We start from the raw sequence: 25,854 nt of genomic DNA, 5'->3' as shown, positions 1-25,854 counted from the left end.
CTGTCCTATTCTTCACAAAAAGATATGTAAATTATGTGGTGTAAAATGCATGAAATGTTCTGTGTAGGCTATTCTTTTTAATTAATTAGAAGTAATTAGTCTGTTCTAATTAACAGTACTTGAGATCCATTGTGGAGAATGCATTTTTGAAACTTTAAGACAGACGATTTTAAAAATTCTTAAATTTTTGTCAAATTGCATATTGCTGAGTGTCTGAAATGTTCGTTTCACCATATGGATTTTATTTCTTATTTCTCCAAACTTTGAATATTTGAAATGAACATTTCGGAGTGGTATAAAAATAAGTTTTTCTGCTTTATTTCTATTTATTTTTATTCAGTTTAGATGATTGAATATTTAGAACATTTTTTTGTGAAAAACTATATTTCCCTGAATTGGAATTGCAATAAAGAATAAAATGGAGTGACAATCATTATATAAGATTGATTAGCATCATTTATTCATTTGATATTTTTAGGGGGTTGGGGGTCTGCACAAGATAATCCTTCAATATGCGGTCCACCTGTGTTTTATAAAACATCATCATATTATAGGTATGCCCATAAAACAGAAAATAAACGTAACTTCACTTAAACCTGTGATCAGCTCCACTTAAACCTTTGATCAGCTCCACTTTTATAAGATCCTCGGCGAATACATAAAAAAGCTGAAGTTATCTTGACAAAATTACATTTACATCGCACACTCTGCAACCCCCCCCCCCTAAACCACCAAAACTTACCCCTCCCACCCCTCCCCCTTTTGTGAGGGGGGGGGGGGTGCTAATTGATTGGCGCACGCGCAGTTCTCCGTTGCTGTTGTTTACAAGGTTTGACCTGTGACCGCTATCATAGAGACGGCATATTGTCTGCTATCTTTTCTGCACACGCATCATGGATCCATGGCAAAGCTACGCTTGATTTGGTGAGGTATGCATGTGTGATTAATATTTTATTAGTTGGACTAATTTTCCGTCCAAAGCCAAACAGATTTATAAAGCCAAGCATCCTAAATGTTTGGAGAACATCCTTGATGTAGCTTGTGATCATTTAACGTCATGCATGCAGAGCAGAGCACAAATCTCCGGCCGGCACAGTGCGTAGCGGAAATTGCACATTGGCAACCAGTGGATTATGTAACAATAAATAAACATGGAATGGATTGACAGAAATGACATGGCAATTAATTAGTTTGTACTCCGCGCTTTCTGCTATCATGCTTAATATTTAATTGATTCATATGAATACTGACCAAGGCCCAAGCACTGCCGTTTACGAGGTAAATTTCATGTTATATTATATTGCCTGGCCTGGCCAATGATTCACAATTGCTAGCTAAATAGATTAAGTATTTTCGAAGCTAAAATTCAGACAAATGTGTGTACACTATCATCTTTCTCAACTAACCTTTCAAAATAAATGTGGATTTCTAATTCGTTGCAATGATGACCTCTTCATAGTTCCAGGCAGGTGTACATGTTGGAGCCTTCGCATATTGATTGGGTTTTCAGTCCTTCCTAAGCCCCCGGCTGGGGTAACTTTCCGTATGGCGCCACCACTTTTTCACTCACTTTTACAGAAAGGGATATCTCATTGAGGTAAATTAAATACTATATTATTTCATATCGAATGAAAAAGTGGTGGAGCCATACGAAAACTTTTCCCCTGGCTGAATGCATGGGTTTTCCGTAAGGGGTGTTCTTCTCAAATAATTATTTATATTTAAATCTAAAACTAGACAGATATTTGTATTATGAAGGATGATTTGCCGACTAGGAAAACTTTCCGTATCCTGCCACCACTTTTTCCACCTAATTTTTACAAAAAGGAGTATCGAAATCTCATACAGGCTATTTTTTTTTTTTTAAACTAATGAAAATGTGGTGGCAGGATACGGAAAGTTTTTCTGCCAACTATTATAATTCAGACCGACACTCTGTTTGACCTGCTTGAGTCTCTTTGCATGTTGTACATTTACAACAGGCCTTGAGTAGGTTTCTTTTTCATGTTAGATGAGCCTACTATAATATTAATGTAATCGTACTTCACTTCCTGATATTTATAATCCCTTGTTATCTCTGTCAGGCAATCAAAAGCAAGGATAACATAAGGCCAAATAATAAAAAATACCAGTTGATTGTCCGGATTTTTCTTGAAAGAGGAGGATGAGGGCCTTATTATTTACTATTTACTAAAAAAAATTCAAGATGGGCGCTTAGTATTTCAAATAAAAAAGGCCATCAATTCTAAAACTTATTTTATACCTTTTAGTTGCATCATGAGGACCACCTGTGTTAACACTAACACTAACAAGGTCGGATATAACACTAACGAGATTTGCTGGTAGGCATTCCCTAATATTGTTTTATTACAAGTGTTCGAGAGCATCACGTTAGATTTGGGGAAAGCTCCTAGTCCAGTCCTTTTGAAAAGATGGATTTAAAAAATAAAAATAATTTTTTTTCTTTTTTTTTTTCTTTTTTTTTTACAAAAATCGAAAAAAAAGAGGACAAAAAGCATGCGGCCCCCAAAAAGGATGCGCGCGGGGACGATCAACTGTTTTTTTTTTTATTTGGCCTAACCATAGTTTATCGTAATCGCTCTCTTGGTTACATCCCTCAAAGTAAAGAGCTGCGGCTGACCATTAAATGTTCAACGTTTTTCAACAATTAAAATATAGTTGCACAGTCACTATCACACAACAAGTGTAGAAACATCGAAAAAGTACCCCCCCCCCAAAAAAAAAAAAAAAAAAAACCCAAAACAACAACAGAAACCAGAAAAGTTCATTACATTATAGAGTTCAAAGTTTGCAAATCCTGTTAGCATTTTCCAGCTGAAGGGACCGGTCCTGTTTTGGGATTGTCTTGTACCGTATTGAGCATTGCTCTTATGTCTAAGGGACGTCTAGAGCTACATGTATGACTCACAGGTAAACAGTTCACAAATTTCAGATTATTTACTTAGTGATCGAAATGGACAAGAGGACACGTTTACTTTTTCTTGTTTTGCCAACATTATTTGCACAATATGAGATCTTGAATGAATCATTAAAACTCACAAAAAAATCTTATCAAAATATTAGGCTACAAACATACTGAAACTGAGCTCTATGGGTTATTCTTGTTAATCAAATCTTGTCAAAACTATTTGTAGTATATTTGATAAGGGTTTTTATTCTCGGCAATAAAAGTTGGCTGCAGATACTATTAAAGGCACTGAACATGTTTGGTTACCAAAGACCAGTCTTCTCACTTGGTATATCCCAACAAGCATGAAATAACAAGCCTGTGAAAAGTTGAACTCAATTGGTCACCGAAGTTGCGAGAAAATAATGAAAGATAAACCACCCTTGTTGAATGAATTTGTGTGCTTTCAGATAGGAATAAAAGACTTCTGGCTTGGAAGTTTTTTAATATTTTAGTGTGAAATTACCTCTTTCTCAAAATCTACGCTACTTCAGAGCATGGAGGTGTTCTGAGGGAGCCGTTTCTCACAATGTTTTATATACTTTTATCAAGTCGGTTTTGAGTAATAACCAAACGTGAACCTTCCCTTTAAGCGACTGAGTACATGATTCTTGTTTGATCTCACTCAAGTACCAGACTAAATAAATATAACAACACTGCAGTAGTCTGGGCATTACTTAAAAGGTTGTTTAGAGGCAGTTGCAGGTATGATCATGGAGCTATAAAATAGCTCCATGGTCTGATATGAGATACCTTAGGTACAAGGTTCAAATGCTACATATACAATACTTTTAAAGACCAGTAACGGCAAGTTAAACTGCTGTGATGACAATTTTTAGGTAGGAACAACGTCTAGAACTTGGTTGAACACTCAGGGCTTAACACTGGACCACATGCTCACACCAGTGGTTTTACCATTGATTTTATGTAAATTCACAACTGGACAAGTATTGTGGTGTTTATGTTTTTCAGCTCACTGTGTGTTGACTTTGAGTCTGATAAAATCGTACAACTTTGTTGTGTACTGAATCACTAAACTAATACGACAAATGAAATGAACCTTTTCTAGTGTTTGTTCACATCTTAAATCAGGTTTAACATAAACTTTATTCTCATTTTAATTCTGGTATTTTCTTATTTTAGGTGTTAAGGCTCGGAACACCTCTTGTTTTGGGGTTTTTTGTCTCATAAATATGAAGGGACAAAAAACACCTCCCCCCCCACCCTTCTTATATTGGTTTCACTACAAACGCCGTCACACAATTGTTTGATCATACAATGTACTTAATAATTTTTGCACAGCATTACTCATTAGGAAGAAACGACTGCGCTTGGATTAATATTATTATTTATTTGAAAGCATTTCTCTTTGCAACTTGAAAAATTTACTAGTCGGCAAAATTATGTATTTGACGTCTTCTGTCCTTTTGGCCCCCAACTAATGCACACTAGATGTCCTGATTTGTGAAAATTTGTATGAAGTTTACTCATATCTTTTACCTTTTGCCCTTTTGTTTTTACCAGCTGGAATAATAACTGCTTCAATTTTATGTTCAACATTGGAGCGCAAACATCTTGAAAGAAAAATGTAACCTGAGCAACTACTCCTCCTCAACTCTTTATTTTTGTGGATATATTTTATTATTTTAGACACTAAAATGGGTAACGGTGCAGGGACAATGGGTCAAAGTGGCCTTACTCTTCCTGCAGGAAATCGCAAGTTCATAACATGGCAAAAATTAAAACCCATGAAATTGTCCCACATTGCTATGATTCGCATGCAAGGCGGATCAGGAAACCGACTCTGGAATACCGACCGCAGGGAACGGGAACCATGGAAAACGATCCTCAATGAAGCGAGAGATAAATTTGAAATAGAACGTGAGAGAATTCAAGATGCTATGAATGACGGGGAGGCTTCGGCGGAGTTTCTCTCAGCCATGCGTGGGGAAGTCGCACCAGCACACCTCAAAAGAAACGCCCGTGAGGTGTGGGTTTTCATCAGTTCTACTTTCACTGACATGAAGCTGGAGAGGAACCTTCTGATGGAGGATGTGTACCCCTATGTTAGAGATTACACACGGCAGATTGGGATGGAGTTCAATGCTGTAGACATGAGATGGGGTATACGACAGACAGTGTGTGATGCTCACATGGCCAGTGATATATGCCTAGAGGAGGTAGCTAGATGCAGGTAATTAAAGATAAATGGAAGAAACAAATATCAGCTGTTGCAAACTACTTACTAACCAAAACGACCTGTAGTATGAATGCAACACAGTTGTAATGGTGTTTATTTTGGGTTTACCCATCACGTACACCAATGTTTGTTAGCACTGTATTCTCAGTACTTATTAGAGGTCTGTGAAAAAAACACAGGCAATTTAACATCAATTGAATTGTAATGATCTCACAATTTTTACTCTCGCAGAATCTTTTTATAAGGCTAAATAATTGTATTCATTAAAAAAGAATCTTCTAGGATTGAAATGTGAAGCCATTTAACAATTTTTGCAAGGTTAAAAGGAACAATGTCATTTGAAATAAACTCTTTAGGATTACGATGGACTTATCTTTGGGAAATGGGCTAAGCTGGTTTAAGAATTGACTTGACACAAATACATAATAAGAATTTATGTATCCTTGTATTTTATAGTCCATGATACATATTTTATGAGCAGCATTTTCTGCTTGCAAAAGTAAATCAAATTTGGGTGCTCTACAAAGAGTCAACCCTCATAAATGACACTCATTTCTTACGCAGTGCTTGTATCATATTGGACCAAAATTCTTTCTGATAAATCAGGACTTTTTATCTTGCTTTATTGTTGTCATTTCACAACTAAAGTTTAGTTAAATAGAAATTCTTCCATGGAATGTCATTGGTTCAAGTCTTTAACTGCTTTCTCCGTTGCTTGTAGTCTACATTTCATTTTGATATAATTTTGTTTTTATCTTTATTTACGCAGGGAAAACTCAGTTGGACCGTTTTTTGTGTGTATCCTGGGTCAGAAATATGGTTTCCGTCCAATCCAGTATCGCATCCCACAAGTTATACTAGAGCCATTGATTGAATACATGCGACAAAAAGCTGATACAGACAAACAGCAAAGAGAAGCACTGAAACACATCAGACAATGGTTTCTTCTGGACACAAATTCTATCGGTAAAAAATTTCAGGCATGTAAAGAAAATGTTCGTGGACGTGCTTTACACAAGAATCATATCAGGAGAAAATGTTGGGGATAAAATGTTATAATACATTATAAAGATTTGGGAATTGAACAAAGAAAAATTTACTAGAACCATAGACATCCAGTTGAATGTGCCGGAGGTTGCTGGTTCTAAATCCGCCCTAGTCAAATTTTCTTTGTTCAACCCCAAATTATTTTAAATTTACTTAGTCAATTTCCCTTGTGGTTTATTATTTGATAAGGAAAGAACTTTTTATTCAACAAAAGTGGCTATGTTTCCTTTGGATACAAAGTGCTCTATTACAGGATCATCTTGTTAGAAGCACCTTAATAAGGTGGTGAATATCTTCATTGCAAAACTAACATACTGCTCTCATTCTACATTTTCTCATTGTTTTCCTGTCTTCAAAATTTACTTTACAGAAGCAGAATATGTACTGCAGCCCATCACATGGAAATTTCCCAACCAGAAAAATGATGCTAAACAGAGAGACGATTGGTGGACTTTATTCACAACAATGAGAAGTGCCATCTTTGCTGCCGTCAAGAACATGTCTTTAAACCCCAAAATCAAAGAGGAAATCTTACGCTCGATAACAGAGGGTGAAATCTCAGAGGCAATCGAGGGGAATCATGAGACGGACCACAACCGTTTTCATTTTTTCAAGAGGAATTTCACCAACTTTGACTTGAAGAATACGGGGACTCAGTACTACATTGATCAGGCAGACGGGCAGTTGGACAGCGAGGCTCAGATGAAACTTGAGAATCTCATGACGAACATCAGTGACACCATAAGTGCAGATCGAATTCAGAAGTGAGTATGTGGTGAGACCACAAAGAAATGTAAAAACTTCTCTGTGATAAAAGAAGAACAAAATGTTTAAAACTTTTTTTAATGTGTGGTGTGTGTAATGTGGCAGTGTCGTGGCTGAGTAGTTAAGAGCATCGAATTCAAACTCTGATGTTTCTGATCAGTAGAAAGTGGGTTTGAGTCCCAGTCATGACACTTAAGCAAGACACTTAAACATTGCTTTGTACTTCAGATGAGACATAAAGCTGTTGGTTTTGTGTGTTTTGTAACGCACATAAAAGAACCCAGTGCACTTACCGAAAAGAGAAGGGGTTTGCCCCGTTGTTCCTGGTTTAATTGGCAGCATATTGCGCCACAACACCTTGTAAACATTACATGGTGCTATGTAAAAGGAGTAGAACTCGTAGTTCAAGTGTAGTCCCACATACCTTGCGGGAAAATACTGTGTGTTAAAGCGCCTTGAGCGTCACTGAGTGAGGAATATGCGCGCTATATAAGAAGCCACTATCAACTCTTTTTGGATGTGAGCTTCTTAAAAGGTTATGGGAGACTCCTTGTACCTATTCTCACCACATTTTACAATTTGTCTTTTCAGGTACAGTCTCCGGTTTTACCCAGATAGTGATGCCATGTACAACGATAGTCAAAATAGAGAAAAGCTGAAAAGTTTCCTGGATAATTTCTGTGATTATCTTGTGAAATCCGTCCACAAAGGTAAAATCCATCTCCTTCATGGAACCCAAAGTGATTCTACTCGTAGGCCGCTTTCACAGGGGTCAAACAATGAGAATATGCAAGTGTTGTGCCCGAAGCTTTCACGTTTTGCGCTCATAGTTCATGTTTTTTTTTTTAATAGCCTATTTACATCCCTGTTTATATAGCATCAAAACTTGTTGTCCTTTTAACAAATTCATTCCAATATTGTTCAGCAGTATTCCTGTTGGGGAAGCTTTGATTATCAACAGATTTCACTTTCCTTGAGACACACAAAAAGAGATCTACAGTTGTTTAATTTGGCTGTTGTGTCTGACCCCTTGCACAGGTGCCTTATCTTTGATGAGTTCAATGGATAACCCTCTGTTCTCAGAAGTGATCAGTCATAGTATATTCTGCCGTGAGAGAGCAGACCTGTTTGCTGGACGAGAGAACCTCATCAGGGGCATTAGTGCTTACTTGAAACTACCACATGGATTAAGGGTAAGTTCATAATTCACCTGATGTGTAACTATAAAGTTTCAAATGTTACTCTTTTGATGGTGCGTCATGGCCGAGCCTGCAAGCGTACCAGACTCTTGTCCTGGTGTTTTTGATCAGCAGACTCTGGGTTTGAGTCTTGGCCTTGACACTGGTGTCCTTAAAAGCAAGACACTGCACCATTATTGCTTCATCCGTAAGATAAGGCGTACAGCTGTAGATCCCTTGTGACGTGTAATGCACTTAAAAGAACCCAGTTACTCTTACCGCGAAGAGAAGGGGTTTGCCCCAGCTGAAAGCGCCAGCACATTGTAAACCAATAGAAGCTGCTACATACTGTACATGGGTCTTATGATTCACAACACAGCTCTGTTGTTGAAAAACAAATAGTGAGTGCTTTGATACCTAGGGATGTTATGAGGTGCTTACAAGAACCCATTATTATTATTACATGTATGTATTGGGCAGAATGGTTTTATTTTTCCAGGTGAAAACAGTTTGATAGTGTTTTGTGCATGGCTGTATCATAGAGAAAGGATTCAGTCCATCTTTCTCATAGACCCAGTCTATGGCTGGATAATCCAAAGAAGTAGTCTTTGAGTAAAAGGCCCAGTATACAGTAGAGAATAATGTTGTTCGTATCATCCCCAAAAAGTCTCAAAATCTTTCTCTTTGAAAATATTCTCTTTTTACCTGCACAATTTTAAAAGTTACGTATATTTTTTAGATATTACTGATTCAATTGTTGACACTTTAATTGGCCTGCTGATAGCAACTGCCCAGGTAACTTCTCCATGATAAATTCAGATGAAATACACTGAGAAATTTCTGACAAATGTAATTTTTTTGTTTGTGTTTTATAGCCATTTGTGGTTCATGGTTGTGGTGGATGTGGCAAGACATCACTGCTAGCCAAAGTGATTAGTCAGTCTCTTGATTCATGGGAAGGCTGTAATGTTGGAAGGTAGGTCCAAACAATTAGGGATTTGTGATTGGCGCTTGTCCGCTGCACCCCACACTTACATCCAGTATGGCTAACAAGCTTCACAGTCGGTGCACTAACATTTTTCCTTCTCACATCCGACTGGCATCATCTCTTGAATTTTTTCAAAGCCATGTTAAAAACTCATTTCTATTTTAATTTACAACAATGTTTATTTCTTTGTTGCTTTCTACAGTGCTTATTATTATCATTCAGTTGGAAATAGTTTTCATTCAGTTTAATTAATGATTTGTATTCTGCCACTAATTCACTAATTGACATAGGTTGAATTTGATACTGTTTTATGTAAATCTGTGATCTTAGATGTGTTTTTTCTTACCTATTCTGTAATGTTCATTTAAGTTTTTGGTGTAAAATCTTGGGTAAATGATGTCCCTTCTATATATTTTATTATTCCTGCTTTCCCAATCAAAATAATTGTGAATAAAAATTAAAATTATTGTTTCTTAGACCAATCCATGTCATGCGCTTCATTGCTATCACACCAAACTCCTCCAACATTAGAGATCTACTGTACTTCATCTGCTTACAGGTAAGTTTAGCACTATGGTCAAACCTATGGCCTTGCTTTTTTGCTTAGGCTCAAGTATTAACCCTTTAACCAGCCATGACAAAAAAATATATACCTGTCCGATTGAACATACATGAAATGATCTCATGTGGGAAAAATATTGCTATTGACCCAATTCACCTGCTGTCATCAGAATAATCTTGGATGCGCCAATTTGGAGGTCAATGCCTAGGTGCATTATTCAGTGAAGTGCAGATTTTAGGCGACGCAGCGTCTACACGTAAACGCCCTTCACCACCAAAATGGTGAGCATAGCACAGTGTGACGTGCGTGCAAGGGGTCAATTCTTGATTTTGATTTTATCTGTTTTTATTTACAGCTGAGTTATTGCTTGAATCTTGACCTTTCTAAAGTGCCAACAGAGTACAAACTACTCACAAGAAGATTTGTGGAGCTGCTCGGCAAAGCTACTGCAGAGAAACCTATCAGTAAGTCCAAACATGTATTAAACTTGACTAGTGTCATGCATTTGCTTTAAAGGCAGTGGACACTATTGGTTATTACTCAAAATAATGATCATCATAAAACCTTTCTTGATTACAAGTAATGGGGAGAGGTTGATAGTATAAAACATTGTGAGAAACAGCTCCCTCTGAAGTGACGTAGTTTTCGAGAAAGAAGTCATTTTCCACGAATTTGATTTCAAGACCTCAAGTTTAGAATTTGAGGTCTCGAAATCAAGCATCAGAAAGCACACAACTTCGTGTGACAGGGGTGTTTTTTTCTTTCATTATTATCTCGCAACTTCGACGACCGATTGAGCTCAAATTTTCATAGGTTTGTTATTTTATGCATATGTTGAGATACACCAACTGTGAGGACTAATCTTTGACAATTACCAATAGTGTCCACTGTCTTTAATGCTTGAATAAACAAGATATTTGTTGACACTCGAAAACATTTTTTTTTATGAATGTGATGTTGACCAAGCTGGTTTGTTTCATTAGTAATTTTGAATCACTAGTCATTTCAGCAGAGCACAGAGCACAAAATATTGACGATTATCAAGTATATTGTAGTCTTATCAGATTTATAGCACTGACTTATCTGGAAATATTCAATTCAATTTCACTTTATTATCCCGATTGGAAATTCATTTCGGCCTTCACATCAAATTTACAAAAATTACATAAAAGTAAGGTTTTACAATAACGAACAAAAAACACTACAAGCCACAATGCTCTATATAAAAGTATAAAAGCTGAAAGTACATACAAGATGCTTAGCTGGCCAAGTATGTTGATGATTTCAAGGTTGATTATATGCCCTCAAAATTCCTGTATTTGATATTAAACAAAATGTCTTCGTATTTTTTTGGTAGTGATCTTCCTTGATTCGCTGGATCAGCTGACCAATGAGAATGAAGGTCGTGACCTCCATTGGCTTTGTCCTGTGCTCCCAAAACATGTTCATCTCATCGTTACTATACGACCCAGTGCTGGGGGTGCCCTTTCTGCAATGAGAAACTTAGTGAAGGTATGTAGGACAGAATTATGGTTGTGTATGCGGTTGTTTCTGTCAATAATAATAATAACAACACTCGGTTCTTGTGTAGCGCTTTGACTGTTGGCATCTCATTATTAACAGGTAGGCTAAGTTTTTCAATAGATCCATTTAGCTCCGCCCCATGGCGTATTGACCATACACAACGCAACGAAGGTCCGACAAATCAAGTCCGACATGCGTGCGTGTATGCTTGGTGCGTGCGGCAGAGTTGTGCAGAAAGGCATTGGAGAGGCTCACGTGTTCTTGCACAAACACGCGTTGTGGGCAGAGCCTAATGGATCGGTCTATTATGAGACCCTTTTATGAAGCACCTTGTAAAGGTTTACAAGGTGATGCATGCAATCTGCTGCCTGTTATGCCAGAAACACTTGAGGCAAACCCCTTCTCTTAACAGTAAGTGTACTGGGTTCTTTTACATACAATAAGGAAAACATGGGAACTACGGCTTTACACTCCATCCGAAGGTCAAAGCGTTAACGCTTGAATGTCTTGCTAAGGACATGTGGGCCATGACTGGAACCTTAAATTCTCCCTCTGACAGCACCTTGAATCCAATGCCTTAGATTGCCTAAAAATATGGTTTCTTCGTTATGTTTGCTTACATAGAATGAGGATTCCTACTTTGAGATAGTGAGACTAGATGAGCAAGACCAGCATCATATCATTGATTTAATGTTAAGTAAATCAGGCAGGAGTCTAACCCCAGACCAGAAGCAAATTGTGCTGCATGCCCACCATGATGAAACTCCAACACCCCTCTTCATGCGTTTGGCTTGTGACATTGCAAAGAAGTGGAAGTCCTACACACCGCTGAAAGAATGCAAACTTGCTGATAGCACACCAGGACTTATTGAACAGCTTTTCAACGAGTATGTCTTTTTTTCGGTTTTGTTGTTCTAAAGAATTATCAATGTTTTGCGACCGCCCTATAAAAGCCTGCTTTTGTTTGTAAGTGATAAAGCAAAAGTAAACTGTTCAATGTCCCTGTTTTAGGTTGTTTTCTTTGAACAATTACCATAAAATTGCATTTTGACAGTTACAAATGTTCATCGAACATGCTCAACAAGAAGCTGATAGTTTCTTTTTCTTTTACCATTATACATTGTAAGTTCATTTACTTCTATGTGAAGATGATTTCACCATCATTGCTTATTTTATTTTTCACAGGCTAGAGGTGAAGCATGGTGAGATATTTGTTCGCCATGCTTTGGGCTACCTTACTGCATCTGCCACAGGGCTGTCAGCCAATGAACTGATTGACGTGCTGTCATGTGATGACGTAGTCCTGGATGACGTCTTTGAGTTTCATATCCCACCAATCAGACGATTGCCTCCTCTGCTGTGGACTAGACTGCGGCTAGACTTAGGTGAGTTAAATGATCTATTTGATCTGCTTCATGAAATTTTTCTTTAACTTGAATCGCATTATCAGAAAACAGTGCTTTTAAAAATTCTTTTATAACCAGTTCAATCTGGGCTTTACGATCCAGAATTGTTTGTTCCAGAACTTTAGAGTCCAAAACTTCAGAGGGAGCCGTTTCTCACAATGTTTTATACTATCAACAGCTCTTTGTTGCTCGTTACCAAGTAATGATGTTAACAATCATTTTGAGTAATTACCAATAGTGTCCAGTGTCTTTAAGGATTGTTCTTGTATTTCCCGTCTGAAGGTGACTACTTAGTGGAAGGAGGTGTGGATAATGTTGTGGTCTACCGTTGGTATCACAGACTATTCTATGAGAAAGCTCGGCAGCTATATCTGAGTGATTCAGCAGCACTACTACACCAAGCTCTTGCTATGTACTTCCTTGGAAGGTAGGCATTTAGCGACAACTAAAGACACCTTTATCATCCTTTGTCTTTCGATCTCAAGCCGTATCCGAATTGGCAGCTTTGGCTATGGCTACGACTGTTGCAAAGGACATCCTATACTTCAACGTATCATAACATAATAATGAAAACAAGTTCTTATAGTGCATTTCAAAATAACCATTTCAATGCGCTTTACATTAGTGCCATTGGGCCAATAACATTCCTTTAATCATTCTCAACTTTCTTGGGAGTATACAACCTGGGCAACCACACAACCAGCTTACATAGTAGCCTCAGCTACCCATTCAAAAATGGCCTATTCAAAGCAGATGAATAGACTAGTCCTTAAAAAAACCACTACGGGGTTCGCACTGCACCCATGACAGTTATTAATGACTGCAAATCATCATGACTGATATGACATGCAGGGCTTATAAATATTATTACTTCTTATAGGTGGGCTGATACCCCAAAGCCCTACAGGGAGAAAGGTTCAGGTAACATGGCAGTGACCCACCGTGGTGTTCAGTCTCAACCCTTGGTGATAAGTTCAGGATCAGCAACACGTCATAACTCTGTGGCAGACATTGATAGTCTCAAGACCTCAAAGTCTCCTAAGAAGATACACTGGAACCTTAGGAAACTAACGGAGCTACCACGCCACATCATCCGTGGAAACTTGTGGGAAGATGCAGATAGGGTGAGAAATCTCTCTGATCTTGTCCTGTTTGTTCTATTTTTTTATTTTGATGCATGATCTAAAAAGGAAAGGGTCCTATATTTAACGCATTTAATGAAGTGATATTACAACACAAGTGTAAACCAAAAGACAAGTCTTAATTTTTATTGTTTAAAGGATTTAAATTAATTAAATGCGTTAAATGCTGTACAATGATGTTAAGTGGAAATTGTTTGGGGTTTTTCTTCAGATTTTGCTTTATAAATCAACTCCACAACTTCCGTAGATGACTACTTCTTTAGACCTATGGTATCCTAGTCAGAAACTTAAAAATTAAATGGTCTATTATTTACAGTATTAACTTATTTATATCCTGTACAATAATGTGGCAGTTTTAGTAGCTGTGTTTGTTTCTTTCAAACTGTTGTCTTTTCTTTCAAACTGTTTTCTTGTCGAATAATCAATGCCACAATGTCTACAGCTGACTAGATCTTCATCACCTGCAGCTTTCGGCCACAATTAAGGGGTGCTTGAGCTTTCATGGAGGAATATTGTTTTTTAAATGTTGTCCCTTATGCTGTTTAACTCATTCTACAGGAAATGTGTGCAATACCGTGGCTGGAGGCTAAGTGCAGGACTGGGCGTATTTATAAACTTCTTCTAGAGTTGGCTGAGGTAAGTACTTTTACTATTGACCTCTTGCACGCACATCACACACGGCGACTGCGCCACGCTCACCATTTTGGTTGGCAATGAGTTTACGTGTAAACGCTGCGTCGCCTAAAATGCGCACTTCACTGAATAACGCACAGTGACCAGTATGCCTCATCAAAGATTATTGTCAGGTGAAATGGGTCAATACAGCTTGTGCACATGGGTTAATTGTGTAGCTTCCTTATGTCCAACAAATGATAGACAAAACCTGTGTCCACCATTTATGCAAAATTATATTGCAGGGTTCCTGTAGCAGTACAGAATGTTGGTGATTTCTTTATTCGCTTTTTTAAATTTAATAGTTTGGGAGTATTTTTGTTAAAAGTCTGCTTGCCTTCTGGAGCGCATTGTCCATCGACATTCGTTGATTAACATCTATGCCTATATTTAAAACAGTACTCAACAGTTGATACAACTCATGCTACTCAAAGTTGTAAACTTTTAATAGTTTAACATTTTCTTGTGCTCACATTACCCATAAAAGAAACAATTCTATTAGTAGATGGAAATTTGCATCGGGGATAAATAATATACCTGTGAGTAATATGCCACCCGAGTAATATGCCTGTGATTATTTTGACAGAGCTCGGGAAAGTACACAGTGTAAAGTACTAACACATGTCGGTGTATGTGGGTAAAACCATGGTTTAGAAAAGTTTCAAACAACTAGATTTCCTTTCTGTATTCTGCAGGCTGCTGATAAGTGTGAGTTTGGGGGTAAATTGAAGGACTTTTACCGCATGGTACGTTCCAATGCTTCTATGATCCAGAAATACCCACAGCTGATTTGTCAACAAGCATTAAATGAACCTGATTCATCGTCTTGCTCTGCATATGCCAAGGACTATCTGACTGTTCATGGAAAAAATAGTGAGTTTTTTTTTTTTTTTTACTGCGCCTAGTTTTGTGCACATTAAACGTCTTCATTATTATTATTATTATTACTTTTTATTTACGTCTATATTATTATTATTATAATAACTTTTTATTTACAATAAAAAAGTAATAGATTCTCTTCACTGTCAGTAAGTTATCAAAATCAAAAAATAGTTAATGGCCTGACGTTTCGACCAACGTTTTGACCCTAGCAGAGTCTTTCTCCGGAGAAGGTCAAAAGGGTCAAAACGTCAGGCCATTCCACTATTTTTGCATTTATACCTTCGGTCCTCTTGGTTGGTAAGTTGTTTGCAACAGCTACATCTATTTTCTCATTTTGTTATCTATCCCAATTTGTCCCCAGTGTTTACTTGGTTAGACTTGTCCAAGGAGCAGTGTCACGGGGCAGAGATCATGACATTGACCCATACAGCTCCTGTTGCCCTGTGTCAATTCTCCAAGAATTGCAAGTATTTGGCAACTTTCTGCCAAGATAACACCATCAGAGTTTGGCGGGTAAGAAACTACACAATAACATAAAGCAGAGAGTGTTTGAAAGTATTAGGGAAAAGCAAAGTTTAAAATGTGAACAAGGAAACACTGAATCTTCTTTTCATTAAATCATGCTCCATTTTTACCAAGAATTATTGACCTTTTCATTTAAGATCAGCCTAAAGAGCACAAAACATTTCAACAGGATCTAATGTGTTGCAAAGATGATATTCTACAATTCATCAGCATTGCTTTGGACTAGCATGCAAGTAGACATCAATTATGTTAATTCATATATCTTTAAGCTATTTGTGTGTTAGATTTGAATATTGTCTGGTACATTGATGTGCTTGATCACAAGTTACCACTTAAATTTTAATTCTAATCCTCAGACTATCAAGACAGTTATTATGTGACATGATTAGGGGCAAACTTTTGCTTAGTTACATAAGAGACGGTTAACACCCATACACTATTTTGAATGGATGTGTATGGCACAATGGTACCAGGGTTTGCTCATCTAGAGGTTGCTATGCAAAGGCTTGCCCCAAACAGTTTGACATAGCAACTGTCTCTATAGTCTGAGGAATTCAAATGTAAGCAGTACATTGTGACTAAGCAAGTCAATGTACCAGACATTATTCAAATCTTACTCGCAAATGGCTTATTGGGAAAACATATAGCCTGTCAGTCATAGTCATAATCACGTCATTTAACTTTCAACGACTCATTCAGTACGCTCATTTTAATAAAAGAGGTTGTGTTATTTCAGGTTGCAAGTGGAGCCCTAGAAGTAACAGTTGAAGGTGAGCCAATCAAGATGGAGTTTGCAGGTCATTGTTATTGGCTGGCTGTTCTAGAAAAGACTGGAGTAAAACTCTTGGGTCTCGGACAGGGAGGATATGCTAAAGGTATGATGGCTCACATGTAGGTTACATTTTATATTGCATATTATAATGATAGAACATACTGCACATCCTTTGTCCTCACCACTCCTATTGGTTCATAGCCACCAATTGTTTCTGAAGTAGAAACTATGATTGGCTATAATTTTCCTGTTTTGTTTTCTGGATCTTCCCTTAAATCCTTTTCCCTTCTTTTTTTTCTATAAATAGATGTATTTTTTTGTACTTGGTTTATGCCTCTGAAGAAGGTCTGGTTTAGATTGAAAGCTAAGGCCATCATTATGCACAATATAATAATCATATAAGTTTACTTATAAAGCGTTTTTTACAAATTCTATACAAAGCGCTTTGAAATACAAAAGCAACAACAACAACAAAAGTACAAAACTACACAGTTTTCATTCAATGGTTTGTCTGTTCCTTTAGGTAAGTTTTCCGTTAATATTCCTTTGGAGATCGACACCCAAGTGACTGTCTTTATACCCAAGACTAACAGACATATCTACATAGTGACTTTTGGTCGTCTCTATGTCTACGGCACTCACGATGGAAAGCTGATCCAAAGAAAAGAACTCAAGGTACGTAATGGACTCCCCCTCCACTTAATCCCTCCTTAGTTCTTTACAATCCTCTACTGCTCTATCCACTCATTAATCACATCCATGATTTTCATTTGAAAGGGTTTGTACTCATAATAGTCAACTGCTTGGATTTAGCTGTGGGTTTTTTTTCTCAAAAAATTTGTTTTTGTTATGGTCTGATAGTTGTTTTGTCGAACAGAATTTTCAATTTCATGCTCCTTCGCTGCGCTCATATGCATGGAAAATGGTTTCAATTTTATTGTAGGACACACAACAAAACACACTTGGAAAACATCATTTTGTTTCAGAATTTAATAAATAATGGGAGTGGGGCATTGTTAAACTGCATATGAATTAATTTATTTTATTAATCAAATAAAACATTTCTGGGTTTAAAGTATGAAGCATGAATGTTCTACTGACAATACACCAAAATTTGTTAAACCTGCAAATCCTTAAATCACCCTTTGTTATAATGTCATCATCATCAAGTCAACTCTTGTCGGACTGCAACAGGAGCACGCCACTCATAATCTCCCATGGCTGTTCTGATCTCAGCTGCAAAGGTTAGCTCAGTATGACAATGCAACTGGTCCAGGTTAGCGTCTGCCCTCCTCGAGGGGCTGCTCCATGTGAGAGTTCCCAGAGAATGAGTTGCCTTGCAGCTATATCTGGATGTTGTTTTAATATGCATTTTTCTTGAATTACAGTGTCGCCCAAAAGCAGTCACCTTCATGCCAAGTGGTAAGATGATAGCCATTGCATACAAGGATGTTTATCTATGGGACATTGCCAAAGAGACAGTAAGTAACAAGATCCTCCACACACTGAAATATTAAATCCTAATAGCAGACCTGTATGCTCCATTCTTGAAAGGGCAAGGCACTAAGGCATTTCTCATTGATAAAGGGCACCCTATGAGGAAATTGTAAAATTCTACTGGAGCATTTTAAGGGCAACAAGGCCAGGGGGGCATGGAGGCAATCGCCTGCGTTGCCTCCGTGAAGTACCAGGCCTGATAAGTTTTGTTGCAACATCAAAAGCTGAAAATAAACTGATACGTTGATGACACTTAAACTGCCTTATCTGTTTACGCATGAGCTGTCCATTTTGTTCAGTTTAAGATAATACATTAGGAATGTACATTATTTCAAACCTTTAGTTTTCAACCAGCACATCAGTCAGAAAATTTCACATTTTATTTGAAACCCAAATAACCGAAGGACAACCTCTCCTTATTCTATGTTTTAGTTTAATTTTATTAGACTTTACACAGGCATAAAAATATACATACAAATCGATACATAAAGAAACAAAGAAGCAAAAGAGCTAAAATACTAAGCCAGTGAGTGGCGAGGAGGAACAGGTGACCAGCACCTCTACAAAGCCGTCTCGCCGTCCTATGTAATGTTGACCTTGCTTTTTGCTCAAGAACTACCAACACTTTTAATCTTTACTTCATTGCTATGATGGAACCAAACATAAATGCAGGAATTTCACAACTTTGTCGTGGCTTAAAAATGCCATTGATATTAAGGCAAACTTAATATTTTACTGAATAGAATTCTACTGTAGGCCACTATTTCTGTAATGACAATAATCAAGAGCTTTTTTCATATTTTCTTAAATAGTTTTCAATGTAATCTAATTTGTTTTTCCATTTCCCCATTCATAGGACACCAAACATTTTGAAACTGAAAATCTTAAAGCGCAGTTGAACAACACCAGTCTACGCTTTTCCCAAGATGGCCGCAAACTGCTGGGGGTGCTTCCAAACGGCACATATCGCTGGGTTGTTAAGGGGAACAAGACCAAAACTGAGGGCCATAAATTGTCCCTACACAGCCAGGGAGCCACTAATGTCATCTCTCATAACTTGGAGTTCATTGCTAATTTGGTTGGGGACAGTGATTTAAAGGTATGTTAAATAGTGTAACTCGTTTATTTTTGGCAATCCTAATTTTTGTTATAATGCTTTGATGATCGATATTTTTGTGAAGCCTTATTAGGCTAACTCACAGCTCGATCAATGACATGTAGTTTGACTTTATTTGTGATCAAATATTAGTTAGTACGTGTAACCTTCTTAATATTTTGTGTTGCAGTCTGGTTGTGCTTTTCCAATTAATCTCAAAATAAATCGGTGTGACCAAACCAAGTCTGGAAAGGTTTGCGGTAACATGGTGTTAACTCAAACCTTTCCATATCGTATTTCCCCCGTGCAAAGTTTCAAATCCTACAAACCAAGTCTAGAAGAGAAAATTTGTTTGGTCCCTTATCGGTAAGATGAGAAGCTACATGTATATTTGAGCAAAAATGTTACAGATTACTTCTTTGTATAAACTGTATGTTAGATTTTCTTTCTATTGAACAAATCTTCTTGGTATTTTCTGAAGGTACTGCGTCTCTACCCTACCGTGGAATGGTGCTTGTTACAGGGCCACATCGGGCCTGTCTTGTCAGCAGACTTTGGAGAGACGATGAGTGACGATTTGTTGCTTGCTACAGGGAGTCAAGACAAATCTGTTAGGATCTGGGACACAGCTAATATGACTGGAAGCGTCACTGATAAAGATCTGGTAAGAAATGTGCCTGGTTGGAATGGAAATGAAAATAATCGATAATAATCATGGAAAAATTAAATAAAATAATTTAATAAATAAATGAAAATGTAATCAAAATAATTAATCAAAAAGTTAATTTTGTTTTATAACTTGGATCAAATTCATAAGAAAATGAAGATACAACCATATAGATCCCCCAGGTTGCAGAGTAGGACTTTCAAACCCAAAGATAAATGTATGTAAGCAGGCTTCGTACCCGCAAGTTTTCGGGCTCACAAGCTTTCACGCTTTGTGCTCGCAAGCTTTCTCTCTTTGCGCTCAACGTTAACATTTTTTTTTTAACAGCCTATCACATCCCTGGATAATGTACATGTTTGAACTTGCCTGCAATTTGATTGGTAGTGTAATGAATGCACAATCAGCATGTTGAATCTATTTCATTGTTCATTCAATGTTCTGCTTTAATCTTGTTTTCTATAGAATCATGATGGGCCTGTTCAGAGCTGTGTGTATTCATCAGACGGTCGTCATGCTGTGACTTCATGTGAACAAAATGAGGACCACTGGTTATGGAGCGTCACTAAAACACCACCTGATGTAGCACTCCAACTTCGATCTGGAGAATCTTGCAGTAAGTCTAAATTTGAGGTTATCTTGTCTAATCTTTCCTCATTATTAAATGAACAATAACTGCTCAAATTTTTGACTTTTTTATCAATTGCTAAGCTTGTGAGTAGCTTTTGATACATAAAATTTGTATTACAATACAAAAGAGAAGTTGTAAATCGATACAGTGCTATAATTTGAGCTAAGATCAAGTGCTAAGCCCACTATACTGTGTATAGAGATTGAGGCTCAATCAAAAAGGCGAGCAGACTATACTGTTCGAAACGTCAATACCGATTTATAACGCGCCTTTTCCAAAGGATACAAAGCGCCAATCTTTTTTACTTCAAGGTGAGTGGGACGAAGATTTTGAAATTATGAGACCTAATCCTTAGCACACCATGTAATGGTTTTAACAAGGTGCTACGGTGCATTCAGCAGCCACCCCCAGGAACACCGGGGCGAACCCCTTCTCTTTTCGATAAGTGCACTGGGTTCTTTTACATGCATTACACAACACATGGGACCAACGGCTCTACGTCCCATCTGAAAGGCGAAGCAATGGTTAAGTGTCTTGCTTAAGGACACAACTGTCACGCCTGGGGATTCGAACCCACACTCTGCTGATCAGAAACACCAGAGTTTGAATTCGGTGCTCTTAACCGATCGGCCACGACACTTCCACTTTTCAGAACCAACACTCCCACAAAAAAGATATACACATGGTTGTACCCACAAGTTCACTATTTATTGATAGTTTCTTCCTAGGTTTGTGGTAAACATGAATAATTGTTGACAGATTGTTGATGAAAAGTGACAATACTCTTCTTTGCTCTACTAAACCAATCTAATAACTATAGATGAAATATACATTCAATATGTTTTTCTTTTCATTCATGTTATGCTCGAAGGACCTGGGAAACTGTTATGTATGTCTGATGATTTTGTGGCCAGCTGTTGTAATGGAAGTGATTTTGACATCTGGAATATTAACAGCCCCCGTCTTGCTATAAACAACAGAGTCATCAAGGGAATGCACAGGTAACGGAACTAAGCCAATATTAAGGGAGAAGAAATGGCTGATAGTCAGATGTATGAATGTTGCTCATTGCAGCAGATATTATGTACAGATCTTGGTAAAGGCAATTTTTTTTAAAGAGCCTTGGAGAACTCAGACTTACGAATCAGCATAATGCAAGTGTGATGGTTATGGCTAGGATAGGATTCACACCAAGTTTAGCTTTCGAAATGATTTTTTTTTTAAACTTCCGTTTTTGTCCATTACTTCTTCAAGATCGTGAGCATAGCTTTGAAGAATTGCTCACCCAAAAATTTACTTTGATATTGAAACGTATTTTTCAGTAAAACTCTTGTTGAAAAAAATAGGCAGATGGTTGAAAAACATTGGCATTTAGTAAAGTCAACCAAGATGAAGAGTTAACATTCTTCCTCTTTTTGTTCTTCATCACTGCAGTTACCTATCTTTCTGAAAGTTTGTATATACTCAGCGCCTTGAGTACCTTGTTTGGTAGATACTTGCGCTATATAAGACTTCGATATTATATTATTATTATATTATTTCTTTCTGCTCAGGCTGATTCCCTATGTGAACCCACACTACATCTTCACTATTTTCCGAGAGGCGCTTTTGACTTGCTTTACCACCTCCAACCGTCCAGGCATGTTGTACCTGTATGAGGTGTTGCCAGAAAGGGCCATCCAGGATTGGAAACTTAACCCACTTATCGTACCAGGCATCCAGGACTATCCCCAAGATGTGAAGGAGTTCAAGCATAGTCCAGATTTATTGGTATGTACATGTAGATCTATGTTGTCAACAATGGGCGCTGTACGAAACCACCCTTGGAGTGCGTTTTGGCGACCCCAACCAAGAACTGTTTCGGTTGTTGGTCGTTGGTTCTGCTGTTCAGAGTGAACGATAACCGAGTTGTGAGCTCGGTTACCGTATTGGTTATGACGTCAGAAACAGTTTTTGGTTGGGGTCGCCAAAACGCACTCTTGGTTGTGAGAAGATCTTTAAAATAATTCCCATCTCTTTTGTAGGACCAATCTTGATGTGCTTTCTTCCCTGGATAACATCATTGCTTACATGAGTTTCTACCTTGTCAATTAGTAGTTTGTTAGATCTGTGATGCCAAAGGTTTAAGAGCACTAGACTCAAGCTCTGGTGTATTTGATCAGCAGAGTGTGGGTTTGAGTCCCTGTCATGGCACTTGTGTCCTAGAGCAAGGTGCTATGTCATAATTCCTCTGTCTTTCCAATGGAACATTAGTCCATAGTGCATGTAAAATAACCCAGCAAGCGCCTTTTTTTTTTACAGTTTTCCTCAGGCTTGTAAGCATGACAAAGTTCACTTATGAGGCATCCTTGGTTTCAATATCAGAACACGTAACAATAATCAGAAGAAGAAAGGTTGGAAGTATTAAGTTGGAGCAGAGAGCCGGAAGAGATGGTTCTAATGTTAGTTATAACATAATGCATTACTTCGTTCTCATCTGTTCACATTCTAATTCGATCTTGCATTACTTTGGAAAACTGCCTTACAGAACATTGTTTGATTTGCTTCTCTCATCTCTTCCTTGCCGATAGATTACTTCTGCCGCCCTTGATGCAGAAAGCACTATGCTGGTCACTCTCTCCTTCCAAATGACTGATGAACAGAAGAGAGCATCTATTATCAAATTTGACAAGTTGGAATTCTACCGGTCCTCAGCACTGCTCCAACTATGGGATGTCCACCGCCAACGCGTCCTGAGGAAGTTCAATATGCCAACTTCTGAATGTCGATTACACCAAGTTGAATTTTTAATGGATAAATGTGTGGTGTTTTATCAGAGATGTAGCAGGCGCACCGATGCCTCCATGAAAACCAGACAAATGCTTCGCGGGAAAGGTCACCAATCTGAGGAAAAAACCTTTAGTGGTGTCATTGATGTCTTCAACAAGCATCTTGAGGGTCCATTAGAGACAATAAGTATGCCTGGGTCTTACAGTGGGATACTGGCCCCAGCACAGGGCTACATCAACCCAAACAAACCTCTCTTAAAACAGTTAGAAGGAGTCATTGCAAATCACATCTCTGATGGTGCATTGCATTCCTCAAAGGTAGGCTTGAATCAACCTGTAGGGACTTTTATGCTACCACTAGCCAAAGTGACATCCTTTGATTTCTCACCTGATAATCAAAGTGCTATGGTTGGGTTTGACACCGGCTATGTCCACTTCCTCAGGATGTATAATGCAGTTGGAAATAATTATTACAAATAAGTCAACACAAAAATGTTTTCCACTCAAATTTCCATGTCAAATTTACTTTGTTGTCTAAAAGTACAATCTCTTTAAAGATTCTGAATTATCTTTAATGATTGAAGCAAATGGCAGTGCTTTAGATTGTACTCTTTATTAGCTCAAAGAGCTCCTCTTCTCTTGCAATTGAACAAATTTCCGGCGCTTATATTGTCAGAAAATGTCAAGCTAGTTCACATTCATAATATTGCAATTCACCCCAACAATGAAGCAGCTATAAAAACTTAGTTGTATTTTGGGCATTAATCATCTACTACCGGTACTTGTATTGATATATAAATATTTATTTGTAATGTAAAAAATGAAAGAAATACCAAAGTGTTGTCACTCAAGTTTAATACAAGTTAATGACATTATAAGTGCACTTACATTATTTATCAAGTATTTAATATTGATCATAGTGGCTTGTTTTTTTTACTTATTGTTTTGTACAGTTTATGATTTGCTCTGCTTTCTTTCTTGTGTGCTATGGTTTCTTGTGTACATTTACTTGGTTTTGAATTCATCATGATGACAATGATCAGGGAATATTGAAATGTACAGGTGTTTAATGTTAATGTATTAATGATAAAGTATTTTGAATAGATTTTCAGTAAGGTATTGGTACTTGTCAAAAATGTAGGAATATGTAAGCCACTCTTCTAGGTACCCAAATGTCTTGACATGAGATCAGCTTCGCCCAATTTGTTTGAGCTTCTTAATAAGAAAATATTGGCTAAGAGAAACGAGAAAAGATCAGTCATAGATGAACATGCAAAATGCAATTTTGGCAGCCATTTTTATTCTGGCAAGCATAATTTTGTTGTGTACAGGAAATGAGCAGCCATTCATTTTTTACAATTCAGTGTAATACTAGCTTATTTTAAAGGGAATCATGTTACTAATTTTATCTTGATTTTTTTTTCAAGGGGAATAATTATCAGGTAAAAGCCATGAATTCTTAGAAAAAAATACATTGTTTGTTGTATATAAAATGTTGTCATTGCTTTACACTATTTTTTTTCTTTCACAAATATTATCTTCACGTCACAGGGTCAATAAACTTGTATTAGTATCATATACCATGCATGCCTGGGCTTCACTAGCAGGAACAATGCATCTGGGATTGGGCCATTTCCAGTAAAAGCATAAAATATTCTTGGGATTATTTTAATTACCTGTTCAATAAACACCGTTTAAAAATGTTGACTGGATTTGGTCTCACTCTCTGAGCAAAACTACTTCTTTAGAAATTCACCCTAATTATTTTGTCATATACTTTTTCTAACTTGCCTTTATCTTTTGCATGCCATTATCGTGACAAAAACCACATGTAGAGTGTGGGTTGTGTGTGTTTAACTAACTGAGGCCTTATTGTTAATCAGTATTCATTAAAATGTTATTTTGTATATATAATGTCTATCTGTATAACAGTAATACGTTTGCTTTATACACCATGAGAAAATCTCTTGGAGTTTTGAGTAGTGTTTGTCCTGAAGATGATCATAAAACACTGATCGACCTCATTGAGTTGTCATTGATTTATTTCCAGGACCAACACTACTCGAAAGTGATTTTCACACAAATAAAAAAATCTAAGAATGTTCCCTGGTTTTTCAAGACTGTATGTTACAAAGACTTCAAGGTCACATTACAATTTTTAGTACTGCTTGAAATGATCAAGTTTGTGTTGTTCAATATGAATTGAAATGTGCTAAATTGCGATATTCTAAAATCCGTCCATTCTTTTTTTAAATGTATTTTTAGTTTTTGTAGTACTGGTTGCAACAATCATGTTTGGGGTGTTCAATACGAAACAGAGATACTCAAAATTGTGAGGTTTGAAATCTTTAGTATAAAGAATTGAATATTTATTATTTTTACAGAGGGGACAATTTTTTATGTGTAGTGATATTGAATAATTTCTTTAGGATTGTACCAATTGTGCAAGTATACTATAAAGAAATGTGTCCCACCATCACTAAATTTCTATTTCTCTTTTACATTTTAAACTCTTTTTTAAGATTACAACCCCCCCCCCCTCCTTTCATAAACGATTAAATTGTATT

The 25,854-nt window shown here is 37.2% G+C and overlaps 1 protein-coding gene across 1 annotated transcript; it reads left to right on the top strand.

Moving 5' to 3' along the window:
• Positions 1-883: 883 nt before the first annotated feature.
• Positions 884-25,816, top strand: LOC117296675. The gene is made up of 26 exons (XM_033779705.1): positions 884-929; positions 4,493-5,162; positions 5,938-6,134; positions 6,586-6,979; positions 7,572-7,690; positions 8,019-8,173; positions 9,034-9,134; positions 9,624-9,705; positions 10,064-10,172; positions 11,066-11,220; positions 11,857-12,119; positions 12,418-12,617; positions 12,921-13,065; positions 13,519-13,762; positions 14,339-14,416; positions 15,148-15,325; positions 15,696-15,847; positions 16,596-16,734; positions 17,155-17,306; positions 18,020-18,112; positions 18,985-19,227; positions 19,706-19,888; positions 20,354-20,504; positions 21,391-21,520; positions 22,073-22,289; positions 23,090-25,816. Exons 2-26 carry the CDS (start codon positions 4,627-4,629, stop codon positions 23,765-23,767), a joined length of 5,094 nt encoding a protein of 1,697 aa, XP_033635596.1. The 5' UTR covers positions 884-929; positions 4,493-4,626; the 3' UTR covers positions 23,768-25,816.
• Positions 25,817-25,854: the final 38 nt, after the last annotated feature.

Source organism: Asterias rubens, chromosome 11, assembly GCF_902459465.1.
Source record: "Asterias rubens chromosome 11, eAstRub1.3, whole genome shotgun sequence".
NCBI classification, from domain to species: Eukaryota; Metazoa; Echinodermata; class Asteroidea; order Forcipulatida; family Asteriidae; genus Asterias; species Asterias rubens.
This window is presented reverse-complemented; position numbering and strand designations above follow the sequence as displayed.

What these genes read in the sequence shown, in the direction of transcription:
- LOC117296675 (XM_033779705.1), top strand. Translation starts at nt 4,627, where the DNA reads ATGGGTAACGGTGCAGGGACAATGGGTCAAAGTGGCCTTACTCTTCCT. An exon ending in CAATGAGAAACTTAGTGAAG is followed by an intron (nt 11,221 to 11,856) that starts GTATGTAGGACA and finishes TTGCTTACATAG; the next exon opens with AATGAGGATTCCTACTTTGA. An exon ending in ATTGAACAGCTTTTCAACGA is followed by an intron (nt 12,120 to 12,417) that starts GTATGTCTTTTT and finishes TATTTTTCACAG; the next exon opens with GCTAGAGGTGAAGCATGGTG.